This window comes from Gymnoscopelus braueri, assembly GCF_963280865.1.
Source record: "Gymnoscopelus braueri genome assembly, chromosome: 3".
NCBI lineage: Eukaryota > Metazoa > Chordata > Actinopteri > Myctophiformes > Myctophidae > Gymnoscopelus > Gymnoscopelus braueri.
In genome coordinates, this window is record NC_137612.1 from 18,159,428 (window position 1) to 18,175,991 (window position 16,564).

The 16,564-nt window shown below is 41.8% G+C and overlaps 1 protein-coding gene across 10 annotated transcripts in view; it reads right to left on the reverse strand.

Annotated features, from left to right (window-relative positions):
* Nucleotides 1-16,564, reverse strand: part of itpr1b (inositol 1,4,5-trisphosphate receptor, type 1b) — a 117,679-nt gene that overhangs the window by 8,846 nt on the left and 92,269 nt on the right. For all 10 annotated transcript variants that reach the window (XM_080424461.1, XM_080424465.1, XM_080424462.1 and 7 more), the window contains 7 exons: nucleotides 9,026-9,201; nucleotides 8,176-8,340; nucleotides 7,389-7,578; nucleotides 6,570-6,662; nucleotides 5,180-5,328; nucleotides 3,991-4,156; nucleotides 2,401-2,561 (listed from right to left, as the gene is read on the reverse strand). In XM_080424461.1, coding sequence (XP_080280587.1) covers nucleotides 2,401-2,561; nucleotides 3,991-4,156; nucleotides 5,180-5,328; nucleotides 6,570-6,662; nucleotides 7,389-7,578; nucleotides 8,176-8,340; nucleotides 9,026-9,201 — 1,100 coding nt within the window. The remainder of the gene's footprint in view (nucleotides 1-2,400; nucleotides 2,562-3,990; nucleotides 4,157-5,179; nucleotides 5,329-6,569; nucleotides 6,663-7,388; nucleotides 7,579-8,175; nucleotides 8,341-9,025; nucleotides 9,202-16,564) is intronic.

The window sequence follows — 16,564 nt, forward strand, 5'->3', positions numbered from 1 at the left end:
AGGCTCTGTTTGAATGTTAATTCTCCATACACAAAGCTGACAGATGTGATAAGACTTTGGAGGGATTCAAGGTCACGGAGGCAAGGATTACATAATGCAATGTGGGCGCTCTTGGGCCAGATGAGGCAAGGAGTTATTACCAATCACTTGAAAAAAGAAAGAAAGAAAAAGCAGCTCCTTCCAAACCCATCGAACCTTATTAACGATCAGAGTCACAAAGGGCAGGCAGCGCTGTTCAGGAGTTAAGGTCAACCTCAGTCAAATCAGGCGGCACTGTGGTAAAGTAGCTGCCCACCACCACCACGGAGTCTGGGAGTTTGAATCCACCGTGGTGAATAAGGCTTTGTCGAGTGTCTATACGAACACAATTGGCCCGTGTTCGGGGGGAGGGAAGCCGGGCGGGGGAGGGTGATATTGCAATTATTACTGCATGTAATCCTACGGGCTGGGGCGGCACCTGTCAGCAGGGAGAGTTGGGTGGGAGGAGTAGGACGAAGGCTATACGTCCTTCCGGTGGGGGCTCCTTACTGGCAGGTGTGTCAGTAGGATACAACACACAGAAATGTGTGAGTATGAATGACTAAATTAGGGAGAACAAAGGGGTAAAAAGCTAAAAGAAATGTACAATTGTGTCAGGTGTTATTGTGAGGCTACAGGCATGAATCATCTGCAGTTGGGTGCAGAATAACAGAGTTCTATTTTCATGAAGGAAGAAGATTGAGGAGTTGAATAAGCCCAGATATCTTACCTTCCTCCTGTGAGATGAACATGCAAAATTATGTTTCACATACCAATAACTGGCATTGGAGCCCTGCACTCTTAGGATGTACACTACAGAACCTTGACTGATGCCTGTTAAGGATAAGTACTGAGAGACTTATATTCACTCATATTCACTGTTGATAGACTGTAGTGTACATACAGTACATGTATGACATACTCACTGTTGAAGGCCTGCACATATATTAATTCTCACATTCACTTGTGATTGACTGTACATTTATTGATATATATATATATTATATATATTTATGCCATAACTCCACTAAAAGAAATGTGCCTGAGTCGTGTACACTACCTAAGACTACTTTCTGTTTTATAATCATATTATGTATCGTAACACAACTACATGTCTAAGATTTGCAACAAACCACCATAACCAAGATGACGGCCCCATTGACGCATCACTCCAATGAGCAGCAGCAGCCAATGCGGTATCTACGACTACGTGTGTATATATATAGAAAACTAGCCAATTGGATGCAATCTGTCCTTCCAGTGACAAAAAAAGAAAATAATACAAATAATTCAGTGACTCTATTAGTTACACCAACATTGTTAAGGTGAAGTAGTGTTGTTGGTTGAAGGTTATAAAGATCGCTATGTCTGTCTCTTTCACAGAGCGTGCAAATGCATGCACGGATTGCACGCACACAGTGAAGTTGTGGCTCATTTCGAAGGTTATGCAACCACTGTTCCTGTCCTTGTGGTGGCAAGTTTACATTAGTCAACTATAACTGACCACACGATCAAATGATAGACTGACATTATGAATAGTTTCCAATTCATGTTGCATCTAGCTTTCCAATTTTCCCCACTTGATAATCCTGTATTCAAGTGGCACTTCCTGGGGGGAAACTTGTGTACACCGTAGGGCATTCACGAATAGTGATTTTTAGCATTCGAATTATTCGATTAATCGTTTTGATTATAAAAAATAAAATAATAAAAAAATTAAAAAATTTTTTTTTTCTTTTTTTCAATGGCATTGATGACTTGACTCAAGGAATGCGAGTTGACGTCACACCAGAGCTCACAGCTGCGTGTCTGCTGTAGAAAAGCCACTAAAAAATGTTTTTTAATATAATAATCGAATAGTGGTTTGATAGTCGAATAGTCGGTTTGATATTCGAATATTCGAATATTCGACTATTCGGTGAATGCCCTAGTACACCGTATATCCTACAGACACCAAATCTAACCACTATGTGTTCAACTATGTTTTATTATTGGGTCAAAGAAAAGATCACTCTGAATGCCCAGGTGCAGTACAAACAACAATTCAACAAGTAGAAAAATAAAGTCTGTACATCTGTAGAAAAAGCTCCGCTATTTATTTATTGTGGTCAAATCGGGAATTTAGAAATTCGAAACGTTCACAGCAATAAAATAGCGGAGCTTTTTCTACCGATGCGCACTTAATTTTTTGAATTATTATTGGGTCAAGCCTCCTGGTGGAGATTTGTGCTCCAGTGCGCACCTTTCTAGTGTTATCTTATGACTACTTTGCCAAAAAGTGTTTCAAATGCATATTTTTTGTTGTAAGATGAAGAATAAATTTGCCTTTAACTGAGTGAGTCTACTTTGGGGCACATTGACGACAACAGTACACCTCCTTACCCTGATCATCTCAGCCACATAGCTCTCAGGGCCTGTGTACTCTGTGGAGTCCTTCACCTTCACCAGGACAATGAAGAACAGGTAGTGCCACATGTTGTGTTCCACTTTGATGTGTTCTTCAAAGGTCACCGTCTTGTTGTCAAACTTGTCTCTTTCCAAACCTGCGAGTGAAAGTATATCGGTGAGTGCACATTGAGGACACACAGATGAAGACGTGCAAACAAAGACATGCAAGCAAACCCATACATGCACACGTGCATTCCTCTTATACCTTTAGCGCAACAAAAAATACACTTATTTTTTTTATGGTGAAGAAACACTGTTGGTGTGGCAACAATGACAAACACATTTGAGTTAGTGAATGACTGTTGTGACCTTTGTCACAACAGACTACAACAAAACCAAGGGGAAGTAAGGCCATAAGGGGGCTGGCAGGCGTCAAAGCATCTAGACGTCTGCCCTTTCCATGTTTCCAGGTCAGCATGAAACAATCTTTAGATGCCAGTTCAATCCTCAGACTAACTGAGGGCTGCAAAGACAGCATTTCCCCCATTTTTCATTTATCTGAGCCTACCTCGTATGCGCCATTGAAAGAATTCCGGTAGCCATATTGAATTTGAACCCTGACGGAAAATTGACGGAGATAATCGCAAAGGATGGTGAAAATGGTGGTAAAAGACACAGAGCACGTCACGCAGGGGGGAGTTTTGTGTGCGAGTGACTATGCAGTCTAACATGGTCAATAGCCATATGGCAACAGGAAGAAAACACACTCCTCCACAGCAGCACCAGTCATGACTAACCAACCATTCTGGGAAGAGGAGGCGGTTGTTGCGTTGTTGACACTACCAAGAAAAACAGCCCCCATTTTGCAAGGCAGCCTCATGCAAGGCTGCAACGCTGCAGTCACACGCTCAATCAGGGATGGTTTTTAGAACAGACCACTCCTTTGGTTTCTTTGTCACTGTCCGCAAAACAACCCTTGTCATTCAGAGCACTGTAGCAAACCTGGCAAACATTTCCGAAACCTTTAAAAAAATTCCAGATCTACAAGCTTACGACGCGTCACGATGCGGTCAACTGTGAGCTTATACATTGCCTGTTTTTGAAAGTTGTATAGAGCTTAAGTGGTTAATCATAGGCAAATCTTTTTTAAGAGTTGCTATGCAGTGGAGACTGGATGGTTGTGTGGTGTGGTGTGGTGTGGTGTGGTGTGGTGTGGTGTGGTGTGGTGCGTGTGCGTGTGCGTGTGCGTGTGCGTGTGCGTGTGCGTCTGAGTGTGTGTGTGTGTGTGTGTGAGGGAGCAGGGGGTGGCTGGCTGTTGTGGGTGGCCTTGGCAGAAGACATTTTCCAAATTCAATAATACTAAATATTTCAAGTGCATAGTGTGTGCTTCACTCTGCTAAGGTGCAAGAATGGCTGACTAAATGGTATTTTTCTCAACCCATTTATATACCATACTTAGACCAATGGGACTCCAATCCCAACGGTAGGTAGGTAGATGGTACCTGCAGATGGAAGTGACCGCAGTCTGTTACATCTGCCTGCAGGACTACACAGAAAAATACATATACACTGCAGATTCCTCACCGCAGATAAAGCACGTCGTTTTCAGGACTTCCTCCTTCTTCTGCTTCTCACTCCTCAGGTCGGCGAAGGTATCGATGATGACACCAAAGATGAGGTTGAGGACAATAATGATGACCATGAAGAAGAACAGAAGGTCGTAGATGACTCTGGCTGCAAACAAGGGTTCCTGTCAAAGCCAAAAAGAGGAATATGTAGATGAAAGAAGATCCACCAACAACGAAGAAGAAGAAGATAAATACTACACTACACTATAATAACTCTATCTCTCTATACAGCGTGTGTGTAACATACACGCACACGCACACACACACACACACACACAGACATATATATATACACATATATATATATATATATATATACATACACACACTGTATATCATGGAAAAAAGCCTTTTCCATAATGTAACATATAACAGCAGTTACAGTAGATAAGTCTGATTTAAAGCTCCCTCCAGTTTCTGGTTTTCAATGTTTTTCAGCTGGGTATTGAATTTGATGCTAAACATTGACTCCAGATGCATCATATTTTTATATATTTAGACCATTTTTGACAATTAAGTGCATTTTGTACATGAAATAAAAAATTCCAAGCTCCTCTTGAAACACTATTTTGGCTCCCATCAGTCCTGCTGACGCACCCACCTGCTGGCTAAAAGAGATTGCTGCCCACCTCAAACCGCTAGTCCTCCTGGTTGTCATAGTGTAGCTGTTGCTAAGGCGTAACGTATCATTTCAAACCGCAACCCCACACGTGGTTTGGCTGAGATTACTAGCAGTGAAAACAGGAAATAATTGATTTTTAATCTCAGAGGTTCTCAAAGTGGGGTCTGGGGACCTCCAGGGGTCCTTGAGGGGGTTCCAGGGGGTCCCCAGCTAAATTAGTTAAAATACTGTACCATCAAACCATTTTTAACCACTTTAGACCTATATACATCAGCTATTTGAAAATAGCCGACAGCTCACATGCGTTTTGAGCATGTAGACTTGCTATTTTCAAAAAACTTGGAATGCTTGGAATTTTGAATATTTAAAACAAAGTTTAACAACACGCATCTTGTATGTGGCACAACATATTTTCGTATGGGGGCCCATGGCCAAATATATAATTAATTCAGGGGTACCACTGCTCAGTCTGGATTAGTAGAGTAAATTGATTGTCCAAGCGGTCCTGCGCTTTGTACTGTACCTCCTTGGATGGCCTCCGTAGGACATCCCCGACACCTCCTCCGCTCCTCAGGCCGTGACTTAACACCGTCACAATGCACATGATCAGAGAGTCACACACTCGCTCCTTCTCCTCGATGACCATCGCTGATGGCTGGGTAGCGAGGGCAGCTATGAAGGGACAGCAACACGTTAACACGCGTCATAATGTACAACACAGTATCGATGGAACATAAAACCCGGTCCGCTCTGCTTGCTCAGCATCCCTACTGTTGTCCAGAAATAAGACCAGTAGGATCTACATATAAAGTTCCATGTCAACGTTGGGTCGATTGTGGACGTCACAAACAACAGAAACTATTGCCTAACGATGTTGGTTTGCGTTGCGTTCCCTTTAATATGTCATCATATTGATGACATCAGAGTACTTCATATATGGGAACCTTTTTGTACAACCGCCGATCCGACTCAATTTGACTGGTCTCCATATATGTCCATTTGGGTATCGGTCGAATTGTCGATTCTGGACAACCGGATCTCCTTTACAATCCCATATATGGGCATATAACAGCATATAACAGCAAACTACATAGAGCACATTTGGACCTGAATTTTATAATGAAGAATAATATATGGATTTATCCCATCCACCAACTGGTTCACCATACAGGACGCAACTGGATATACCACTGGGAATTTTCCCCGAATCATCACCACGAAAACAAGTCAGCAGACCAGCATAATTAGCGGGGCATGGTGGGGAATGGTGGTGATGGATAAAGAAGCCTCGGTAAGGTCATGCTCCAGACGGTTTGTGGAATTTACATGGTTGGCTGATCATATTAAGGCAGTGCATGGGTTCATGGTGGTGTTTTCTTCAGAGGTCAGTCGGTTTGCTAGGACCCACTGGTTGTGGTGAGAAGACTTCCATGCCCTGGCTGAGAGGACCCTATGACCTGCATGTGCTTGACAGTAATTAACCCCTTGACCCCCCCCAACCACCTCAGCAGGTCTCAGCCCCAGTCCTAGACACACGAGGAATGTAAGCCCCCTATGCTGCACGCAGCAGCCCCTAGTCCCCACCAGAACATGTGTAATCCCATGATCAACCGGCTGCCAGGATTTATACAGCTAACCAAGTCTCTGGGAAGAAGAATCTGCTCCGGCTGAGGTCATTGGGGACACAGAAACCTTCACACACTCGATATATACCTATTTATATACATACACATATACATAAAATGCATATACACGCGTGCACACAGAAATATTTTCACGACATGTGAATTCACACTCAAAGGAACCCTTTGACTCAGTCCTCACAATGCCTCTAGCCCCATCGCTCCAACTAAACTCACACATGTGCAGTCTATAAATGCATACATTCATAGGACAAACTCTAACATACTTACCATCCACCACAGCATCTGCTGAGCAGTTCTCTCCATTCTCTTTCCGACAGACTCCACCAGAGAGGAACTCTCCCACCATACTGGCACCATGCTCTTCTCATGGGCAAGATAGTAATAGAACAAAATGTACTTAATGTTAAGTACATGGAAGTTTAGAAAATTATTGTGGAATGAGACAACCAACCACTTATTATATATACTTGCAAAGTGGTTACATGTAACAAGTGGCATAAGCTACGCTAGCATAATAAACTGCATCTACCCTAGGGTGGGCATAGAGAGAGCAAATCGTATATCACTTTTGTTCTTTGCCCATCAATTGATTCAATCAGAATCAGCTTTATTGTCACATCACAGGTTTACAGAAGTAAAAAAGTGGGTGAAATTAGTTTTCGTGCATAGTTCCCATCGTATCGTTATTTCCATAGAAAAAAAGAAAGGGAAGAAGGGGGGGGGGGCAAGGAGATCAAACAAATAAACAAACAGAAAAAGTTATCTACATATTTACACATGGTACCTGAGATAAGATATAAAGGTGTGAGCATGGCAGCGGATGTATACTGTGCATGATATACTTATGGACATTAGTTAAGGTTGATTGATTGTCTGAAGTGAGCAACTTTAAAAAACAATTATTGTCTTCTCCTTTAGAGGCAACATTTTCACTTTGACTGGCTATTTTTACAGATGATCCGGGTCGGGTCGGATAATCTGCAACGCTGCAGAAATAATCATATGGGGACCCGACCCACAGGTTGAGAACCTTTGTTATAGAAGAACTCTTCTATACGAGTGGTTAGAAGAACTCTTTGAACATACCGAGGGTCTTGTTGGGTATTCTGTCCACGGTCAAGATGAAGTCGTCTTGGAAGAAGATGTAGCCCACTATAGAGAAGAGGTAGACGAGGATGAGGGCCAGCACGGCCGTCAGGACGATGGAGCGACCGTTGCGGGTCACACTCTTGATGACGTTGAGCAGGGTCTCCTCCCGGTAAACCAGGTCAAACAGCTGGCCCACAACAAGAACAGAGGGGGAGATTCACACTTAATCCATATGAGCGTGTAGATCAGCTATTTTTTTTTTAAACGTGAAAATTTGAGCAATTTGGCCGATTCTACAAATGTCTAAATCCTAACAGTTTTTTGAAAAAAATTATGTTGCTATATCTGTGGTTCTCGAACTCTTCAAAAATAGCACGCTATGAGCTTGTATATCTGCTATGTTTGAATAGCCAAAGAAATGTAAAATGACACAGATGCGTTCCCAGTCTTAAAGGGTTAACTAACTTTCAACTTGGTGTCCCTGTTTTGTGCAAATCATTATTGGCAACAATGTTAAAAAGTTTGGAAAATAATCTATCTACAAGCTCACAACTTGTCGCCATACGCTTGTACTGTAGATCAGCTAGTTTCTCGAAGTATAAAATAGCAGGTTAATAGTGAGGATTCTATATTTTGTGTGTGTGTGTAAGGGAGAGTAAGGTGGGTCAATCTATATTGAGTTGCATTATTGCCTATATGTAGGCCTGCCATGTGCCTTAATGTGCTTATTACGATGTGTTTGTGTGTCACAGATAACAGGCATGCACACAGCACGCTCGCTTACCAGCAGGCTGTAGAAGAAGACGTGGACGAAGACCCCCAGGCTACAGATGATCAGATACAGGAGATGGTATAGGAACTCTACATCCATGATCATGGCCTTGTAGCCCCGCGTGAACGTTCCCCGGTTCCCCACATAGCTCATTACGAAGATGACCTTGTTACCCACCTGTAGCCCCGGGGAACACAGACGACAGGAACATGTAGAAACAACAGCCACATTGAGATTGAGCAGGAAACACAGTCAAGACAAGACGAAAAGTCTGTGAAAAGCTGCCTTAATAGCAATGACCATTATTTACTGTACAACTCTTAAACTGTACATGCGATTTGAGTGTTAAGTCCAAACATAGCCGTGCTGTGGGGTCTGCATGGTTCATACACAACTACTCTAAAGCTGCTTGCAAATGATTACTCAATGCTGCGTCAAGCCATTCATTTTCTATGCGGAGAATTTGAGGCCCAACAACACACACTTGCCGTAAGGCACCGCTTGAAACGTCTGCCGAGTTGTGACATGACACTTAAAGTTGAACTCGTTTGAACTTTGACTAGTTTAGGCTGGCTGACCTATTCTGTATTAATGGTGAACGCTTATGTTGCAATAGCAACACCCAGATTTGGTGCGTCAACATTCAATGACTTGTGGCATGCAATTCAACTTGAGCTCAATTCTTGTCATGTGAAAAAGCCCCTTAACACTTACGAGTGACATTGAACCCAAGGTCCAGGGCAACAGAGGGCTGCCTCGAGAGACCCTATGTAAACAGGTGGCCCACTTTCACTTTACAACACAACGTTAAATGCTCATGCACATCTGCATGGCCCGTCCCAACACACAGACAAAAACTCACATTGAAAGCCCCAAGCAAGAAGAGGGTAGGCTCCAGGCCCACAAAGAAGATCAGCCGTAAGATGGTGGAGGCGATGAGGGCTCTGATGCCGTGGGGCTGAGGCAAGACAATGACAATCACCAGGGACACCAGCATGGCTGCCCACAGCAGGAGGGACAGGTGGGGATCCAGGGTACCTGAGGGCCATGGAGATAGTGGAGTGAGATTGTGAGTGGGTGCAGGTACTAGAAATCATATAGCCGTAAATGTACCTCATATTGGGTCTACGATATTCATAATTCTACCACATTTGGCAGTATACAGTTATAGCAAATGCTGGCCAGTGTGGGTGACATCACAACATTCATTTTCAATAAAACAGTACAAGCCTCGACAGTAATTTCTTCAGGTGAGAAAAATATATAATTCACTCATAGTACAGATTTGAAAATGTCACTGAATGTGCTTTCAGTGTATTAGACGGAGTCTATCCTCAGTTGGAACAATGAACTAGTCACAGATCAATCGTCCCTCCAGCTGTGGGATGTAGTCTATCCTCAGTTGGCCTAACAACAAATTGGCCCATCGCAGAGCAATCATCGCTCCAGGCTATGGGATTAAAAAAAGCTTGAGCTGAAAGAACAATGATGGCTTTTTTCTGGAAACTAGCTCTATTTCACCAAAACTTTCAAAATAAAAGTCCAGTCCACACCAATGCAACTAGTCGCAACTTGCAACCAGTTGCAAGAAACTGCAGTGGTCTGGACTGACCGGTTGCAGACCGCTGCCATTTGGGGATAATGGTTGCAAGGAGTTGCAAGGAGTTGCAGTTGCGAATCATTGCTGTGGACTGGGCTTAAAGGTTCTTACACACGTTTATCCAAACTGTTGTTTGTGCCATGAGTACATCTACACACAGTGTGAATATCACACAGCGATAAAGTGACTCCATTTCTATTCAGAAATGGCAGGGCACTGCGTCAGGCACACAGAACTAGAGGCAAGCAAGCTGACACTATGGGAGCCAACCCAGGGCAAATCCAGGAAAGGCAAGAACGCGACAGCTTAGCTAACACTGTAGAGCTCAAGACCCTGATGTTAGATAGGAGAGTGTGGAGTACCAACTCGAATTGGTGTTGGCTAGACCACACTCTCGCATCGCTATTCAGAACAAAGGTACATTTTTCACTGTGAATAAAGGCATAAAGCTGTATGATTGAGGAATCAACTATATTAGGTTTAAAGCGAAGTACTCAATGGCATAAGTTATTTGAGACAGCCCCGGTGTGTAAAGTCCTTAACAGAACATTATCAGATTGAATTTTAGGCAAAAGAATAAAAAAATAGGCAACACGGTTTTTCAATCTTGATTAATTTCACATTTAACAGCTAGGTTAAAAGTTTGTTAACAATATTAACCCTTTCCACAGAGGAAATATTCAACAATTTAATTGCGGACTGAGTGGGAAAGTGTCACTGCTTCCTGTATCGTTGTTTCAAATGAATAGCTGTCCAGCATTTCAGACACTCATCATCATCATCATCAGATCTCCTGCTCTGCAACGGGGGCGGTGCCAGGCATAGAGCCAATCAGATTCCCTAAACTTCTCCATTTAGGTCGGTCCAGTGCTAAGGGCTCGGCTTCAGACAGCGACGAGCCTATTTGGTGCAGGTCCCTAGTAATGGCATCGATCCATCGAGTAAATAAGTAAGTAAGTACATTTTATTTGTATAGCATATTTCACAGAGAGGACTCACAAAGTGCTTTACATACAACAGAAATAAAAACAGCAAAAAACAATCAAATGATAAGAAACAGAACAAAAACACAATGCATCTCAGAGAAAACCAAAAAAATCGGAGATATTTCAGCATTGGAGGAGAACCTCAGTGACATTACCCGAAAGCATGTTGAAACAGTAGAGTTTTTAGCTGATTCTTAAAAATAATCACAGAAGCTGCAGCTCTCAGGCCACGAGGGAGGGCATTCCAGAGTCTAGGCGCTACAGACTGAAAAGCTCTGTCACCTTTGGTGATTAACCTGGTACGAGGAATGACCAATAGACCCTGGTCTGCTGACCTCAGGGACCTGCTGGGCACATATGGTTCCAGCAAGTCAGTTACATATTCAGGTGCCTGGCCATGCAGAGCCCTAAAAGTGAGCACCAGGACCTTGAACTGAACTCTGAAAATTACCGGAAGCCAGTGCAGAGATGCCAAAACTGGAGTAATGTGACACCTTCTGCTTGATCTAGTTAACAGTCTTGCAGCAGTGTTTTGAATGAATTGGAGGCGGTCTATGGATGTCTTATTGAGGCAGGTGAGAATCGAATTGCAATACTAAACGAAGGCATGTATAATCATTTCTAGATCAGAATGGGAAACAATCGACCTTAACTTCGCAATGTTCCTGAGATGGAAAAAACAGGTGCGGGTCACCGATTTAATGTGCGTGTCCACAGGTGCATGGCCTGATCAAAAATTACCCCAAGGTTCCTGAGATTGGGGCTCACATTACTTTTGAGGGACCCAATACAACCAGCCACCTTGGATGCAACACCATCAGAGGCCACAATGAGCACCTCGGTTTTGGCCTCATTCAACTGGAGGAAGTTGCTTGCTAACCAGGCCTTAATGGCAGACAGACACTCATTTAAAACAGCAAGGTTAGAATTAAAATCGTCAGGGCAGTCAGGGTTAAAAGAGCAATACAGCTGGATATCATCCGCGTAAAGGTGGTAGGAGATGCCTGTTATGGAAAAATATAAACTTCACATCAATATAAAGGAAATAATTCCACAGAGAGTAGAGTGGATGAACCAGCATATATTTATTATACTATACGAGAGCTCTCGGAGACTGCCTACGTGCAGCCTCCCGATTGCTCAGTTGTGTGTTTCCTTTATACACAAGAAGAGAACACAAATAGCTGGAGGTGTGGTTAGTGGACAGAGTCATACATGGCTCTATTTAGAAATAGTTACTCTGACAGGATACCAACAGGTGAGAACACGGTCTGTCTACTACTACAAACTCTGTAAATAGACCTAGAAACAGCAGAGTGTGCAAATGTCCTTTCTTTAGAAGGCTCATAGAAGTTTATAACCATAATCATACAGGCAATAGTGTAGTTTTCATATTATTTCCATTATAATCCTCCCTTTGATTCAAATAGAATCATAGACCAAGAGATATGAAATACTAGACTGTAATGAGATATTACTACAATTATTTACTCTCTAGACCTCACCTGTGGGCCTCTGAATTCCAACCAGTATTTTCCAGAAGCCTAATAGTTCTATGTACATCCTAAAAAGGAGAAATACATTCATGGCATTTAATGTCCACTAACACAACCACTCCTTACAAAGAAATATGGAAACATACAAGACACTTCTGATCGCTGGTAGGGGCGAAAACCCTTTTCTGTCTGCATTCTTTGGGGAAATTCCACCTACGATCCTCTGTATTGTTTTTCCGAGCGACCACTTGTAAGCCAGCAATCAGGTGTGTTTTTGTTTTTGTTTCTTCACATGAGCTCAAATGTCAATGAGTCTCTCTTCTCTCCTCTTGGCTACATTTCCTCGTGGCTACAGTTCTAAGTTGTATGGCATGTGTCTTTTTGTCTTTGTTTGGGCACCGACAACTGCACTTGCTTGGCCTCCGGTAGCCTGGAACCAGACAAATCTGCCATCGCATATTCGACCAGGCTAGGCTCACAGTGCTCCTCCTACCAGTGCACCCATCACAGCTGTCACTGGGGATACAAGATAGTGGGCACTAGGGACATCCTGGCACCTTTGCTGCAAAATTGGCTACTTTCACAGTCACTGGTCACTGGTCACTGTATCTCCTTTGGTTTTCCATAACTGTAAAAAACATCTTGTGCAGGTAATTGTGCTTCACATAGATTGGTTCCACTGTAAATTAATACGTTTGTTATATAGATGTCTTTTTAAATGTTTAGGACCTGGACAACAATTTCTAGAATGTGTATATAGGACAGCAAGTAGACAGTGTATGATGTGCGAGTAAAAAACTATACAATTATACAATTGCTCAAGATACAAACCAAACTCCTTATGTGGGAAATGTCATTTCCCAACACATCTCCTTATATCTCCAGATTACTCTATTGGATTTCAAACTGCAAAATAGACAAACTTCACAACAGCTTTGGTTATGTCAAATCCTAACTCTAACCTAAAATATTTGTTTTATCCTATATGTGTGCCTGATAACGCTTCTAAGTACTTCCTTTAACTTAGTCATTAAATGTATCTTAAATACAGTTGCCCAATTACTGGTTCACAACCTTTTCTATGCTTATTCTACAGGTTATTTGACCAAACTATGAATCTGTAATTGTACTTAATCCTTGTCCCTCTAGTCCTTGTAATGGCAAGGGGAAACTTATACCAGTCTTATTACATGGTATTGTCAAAATGAATGTTTCACTGTATGGTGATGTCAACACTATAGGAATCACCATTACAAGATAATCAATCTATAGTCTAATATGTCACAATACATATTTTCAATAATGGATGAAATCTGTTACATTTCCATACCTCCAGTTGTTCATTAGTGGGAGTGTTGTCTTACCACTGCAGACGTAATGTTGAACTTCAACATCTCCTGTAATTGCATTTTGTCCACAGACCTCACAATGCATCGCACTAACATTCATTGTTTTAGACATGTTAGGTTTTTAGTAGAGTTAGTTCATTTCTCCATATTAACAAGACCCATACGATGGAAGGGAAATAAATGCTTATTAACATTTCACCACAACACAGTATTGCAAAGATACCCGCCATCCATTACTCTGCACCTGAAAAAGAGCATCGGTCCAAGATTGGTCCTCCCCTTGACAAGTAGGAAAAATCCAATTAGCATTAGAATGACGTACAACATTTGTAACCAGATATCAGGCTTCCTATTAGAAAAACAGCAATTTGGTTAGCATGATTTTCTTTCACCTCAAAGTTCTCATTACTCAGAAACCATCCATTATAAACTTGTACCTTTTAGTTTTACCAAAACTGTGGTTGTAATGCATTCAACATTCTTCCAAACATACCAGTGATTCTCAAACCATTTGCCTTCCTTAAAAAACTACTTGAGAGACACCCCTGGTCCACTCATACAAGTTCACATACCCGGGTATCATCCATTCTCATCAGACTTGCTCCGCATCCTTGAATACCAACTCGTGGCCTTGTGGCCTCAGAGTGTCCGCCCCGAGACCGGGAGGTCAGCTCACACCCGGCCTAGTCACACCAAAAACTCTAAAAATGGGACCCAATGCCCCCTGCCTTGCACTCAGCATTAAGGTTTGGATTGGGGTCCGTCCCTGTGACACACTCGTGTCATGTCCAGGGGGTGTATTGTTCAATACACTGCTTCACACTAAGGACACATACTGATTGGTGATGCTGTTACTCTGCTCAAATATCTCCTAATAAATTGTCCTCCTTCTCCTTCATCATGACTGTATATAATATTTTCCACAATATTTGGCTATTCATTATCTCCATTCTAAACTGTTCACTGATGACTCAGCAGGGATCAGCTGCTCACTGACCCAGCAGGGGACCCACTGGCCAATAATAACTGAAAAGGACTGAAAACAGGTGACAAAAACAAAGCCTACTTTTGTACTACCCCCCTTTCCTAATAGCCTACTCCCCTCTTTGAGAAGCACTGAACCAATGTAGGAATGTACACTCGATGTATCCTATAGTAGGTTATTACATTATTTTATCACTAAAGGTTCTTCACGTATGACATATATTATATACATGTACTACTAGTTCAATATGTAGTCTTTTTCAGCAATATTATACTTTTTATCAGTCTATACTTCTTTATCTTCACTCTCTCCCAGTGTATAATTACATTACACCAACAAGGATGAGATGAGTTTTGTATAGACAAAAACTGAAGTGACTGATACTTCTTACAGTGGAGCTAATTACCTTGTGCCACAGTATCCTACTATAGGACAGTGGTGTGAAGTAACCAAGTACATTTACTCAAGTAATGTCCTGAAGTAAATTTTTTATTGCCAATTCTCAACACTTTTCCTTTGTCCACTACACTTATTTGAAAACTTTTGGTTACTAGAACTTTGCAGATATAAATTTAAATATACATTAACCACTTTAGCCCTATTTTATACATAGGCTATTTGAAAATAGTCAATCCAGTTCACATTGCAACACGTTGTGAGCATGTAGATATGCTATTTTCAAACTTTGCAGTACTTTTACTTTTGGTACTTTAAGTATATTTTGATGCTAATACTTTTATATTTTTATTTAAGTAACATTGCGAATACAGGCCTTATACTTGTAACAAAGTATCTCTACCTTGGTGTATTGATAGTTTTACCCAAGTCAAATGTGAGTACTTCTTACACCACTGCTACAGGACTCATGAAATAACCCTGTACTGGATGACAGTATGATTCAACTTATATACTCCTGCACTCTGACTTGTCTCTCCCTATTCTATCTATCCTTAATAACAAACCCTATTCCTAACCTCTTCAATTACTGACATTGTAGTCGTCACACGAAGAAACTGCTGTCTTAATATAGTCTCCCAAATACTCTTATTGTTGTTGAGTGTGGCCCCTGTGGGGGCCACAACAGCTGTGATCTGGCTATTATTGGTCAGACCACAAAGCAACTCACAAATACACTCTGTGGCATCTCCTCTCTGCATGCAAGTTTGCATTTTCGTGCTAGAGATGCGTTTTGTATGTCTCATAAATTTCCTTTCCCTAAAGTAGTATTAGCCATCAGAAATGTATATTGTAAATACTCCAAATTCAGTGTGAGCAACATACACTTACACACTATAATTGCTCTATAGATTTTTCATTTAGTATGTTTATGATAATTTGATAGTTGATTTAATAGCATACCATTTGATCATATCGACAAGCCACTTGTTTCTGTCAAATAAAAGCATCTCGCCTCCGAAATCTTAAGACTATGTAGCTATAGACATTCATTGACATTCATTTTCAGGGATCGTCAATACATTATCTCTATAGGCCTAAACTTGTCCGGGATTTTTAAATTTTTACATTATGTTCATAGGCCTAAACTAATAAGCCTGCTACTCACCTACTCACTGTGAGACCACCAATGCAACACCATCACACCCGCACCTCACATAGAGGACAACAGCTAACAGTCCCATGAAAAGAAAAGAAAAGTCATTTCATTAGTTCATCATGGCTGTTGAGTCGATGCATGTCCCACCCTAATGCATGTGCCTCAGGAATGCTTGTTCAGAGTCCTCCATGTTGCAAGCCACATAAAGAAAGCCACCTGTCCATTGCCTCCTAGGTCACTGAAATCTGCTCCTGTCAGTCCCCAAAATGTCCCTGGAAAAGATTCCATTTCAGTGTCATCGTGTTGGCCCCATTCCAACACATTCTGTCTGAGATGCGGACACAGTCTATTTGACGATTAGACTGCAAGTGTGACTGCATTGTCCTCTCCTTAGTAATAGCACGATGTGATAGGTAGAGCATTTGATGGA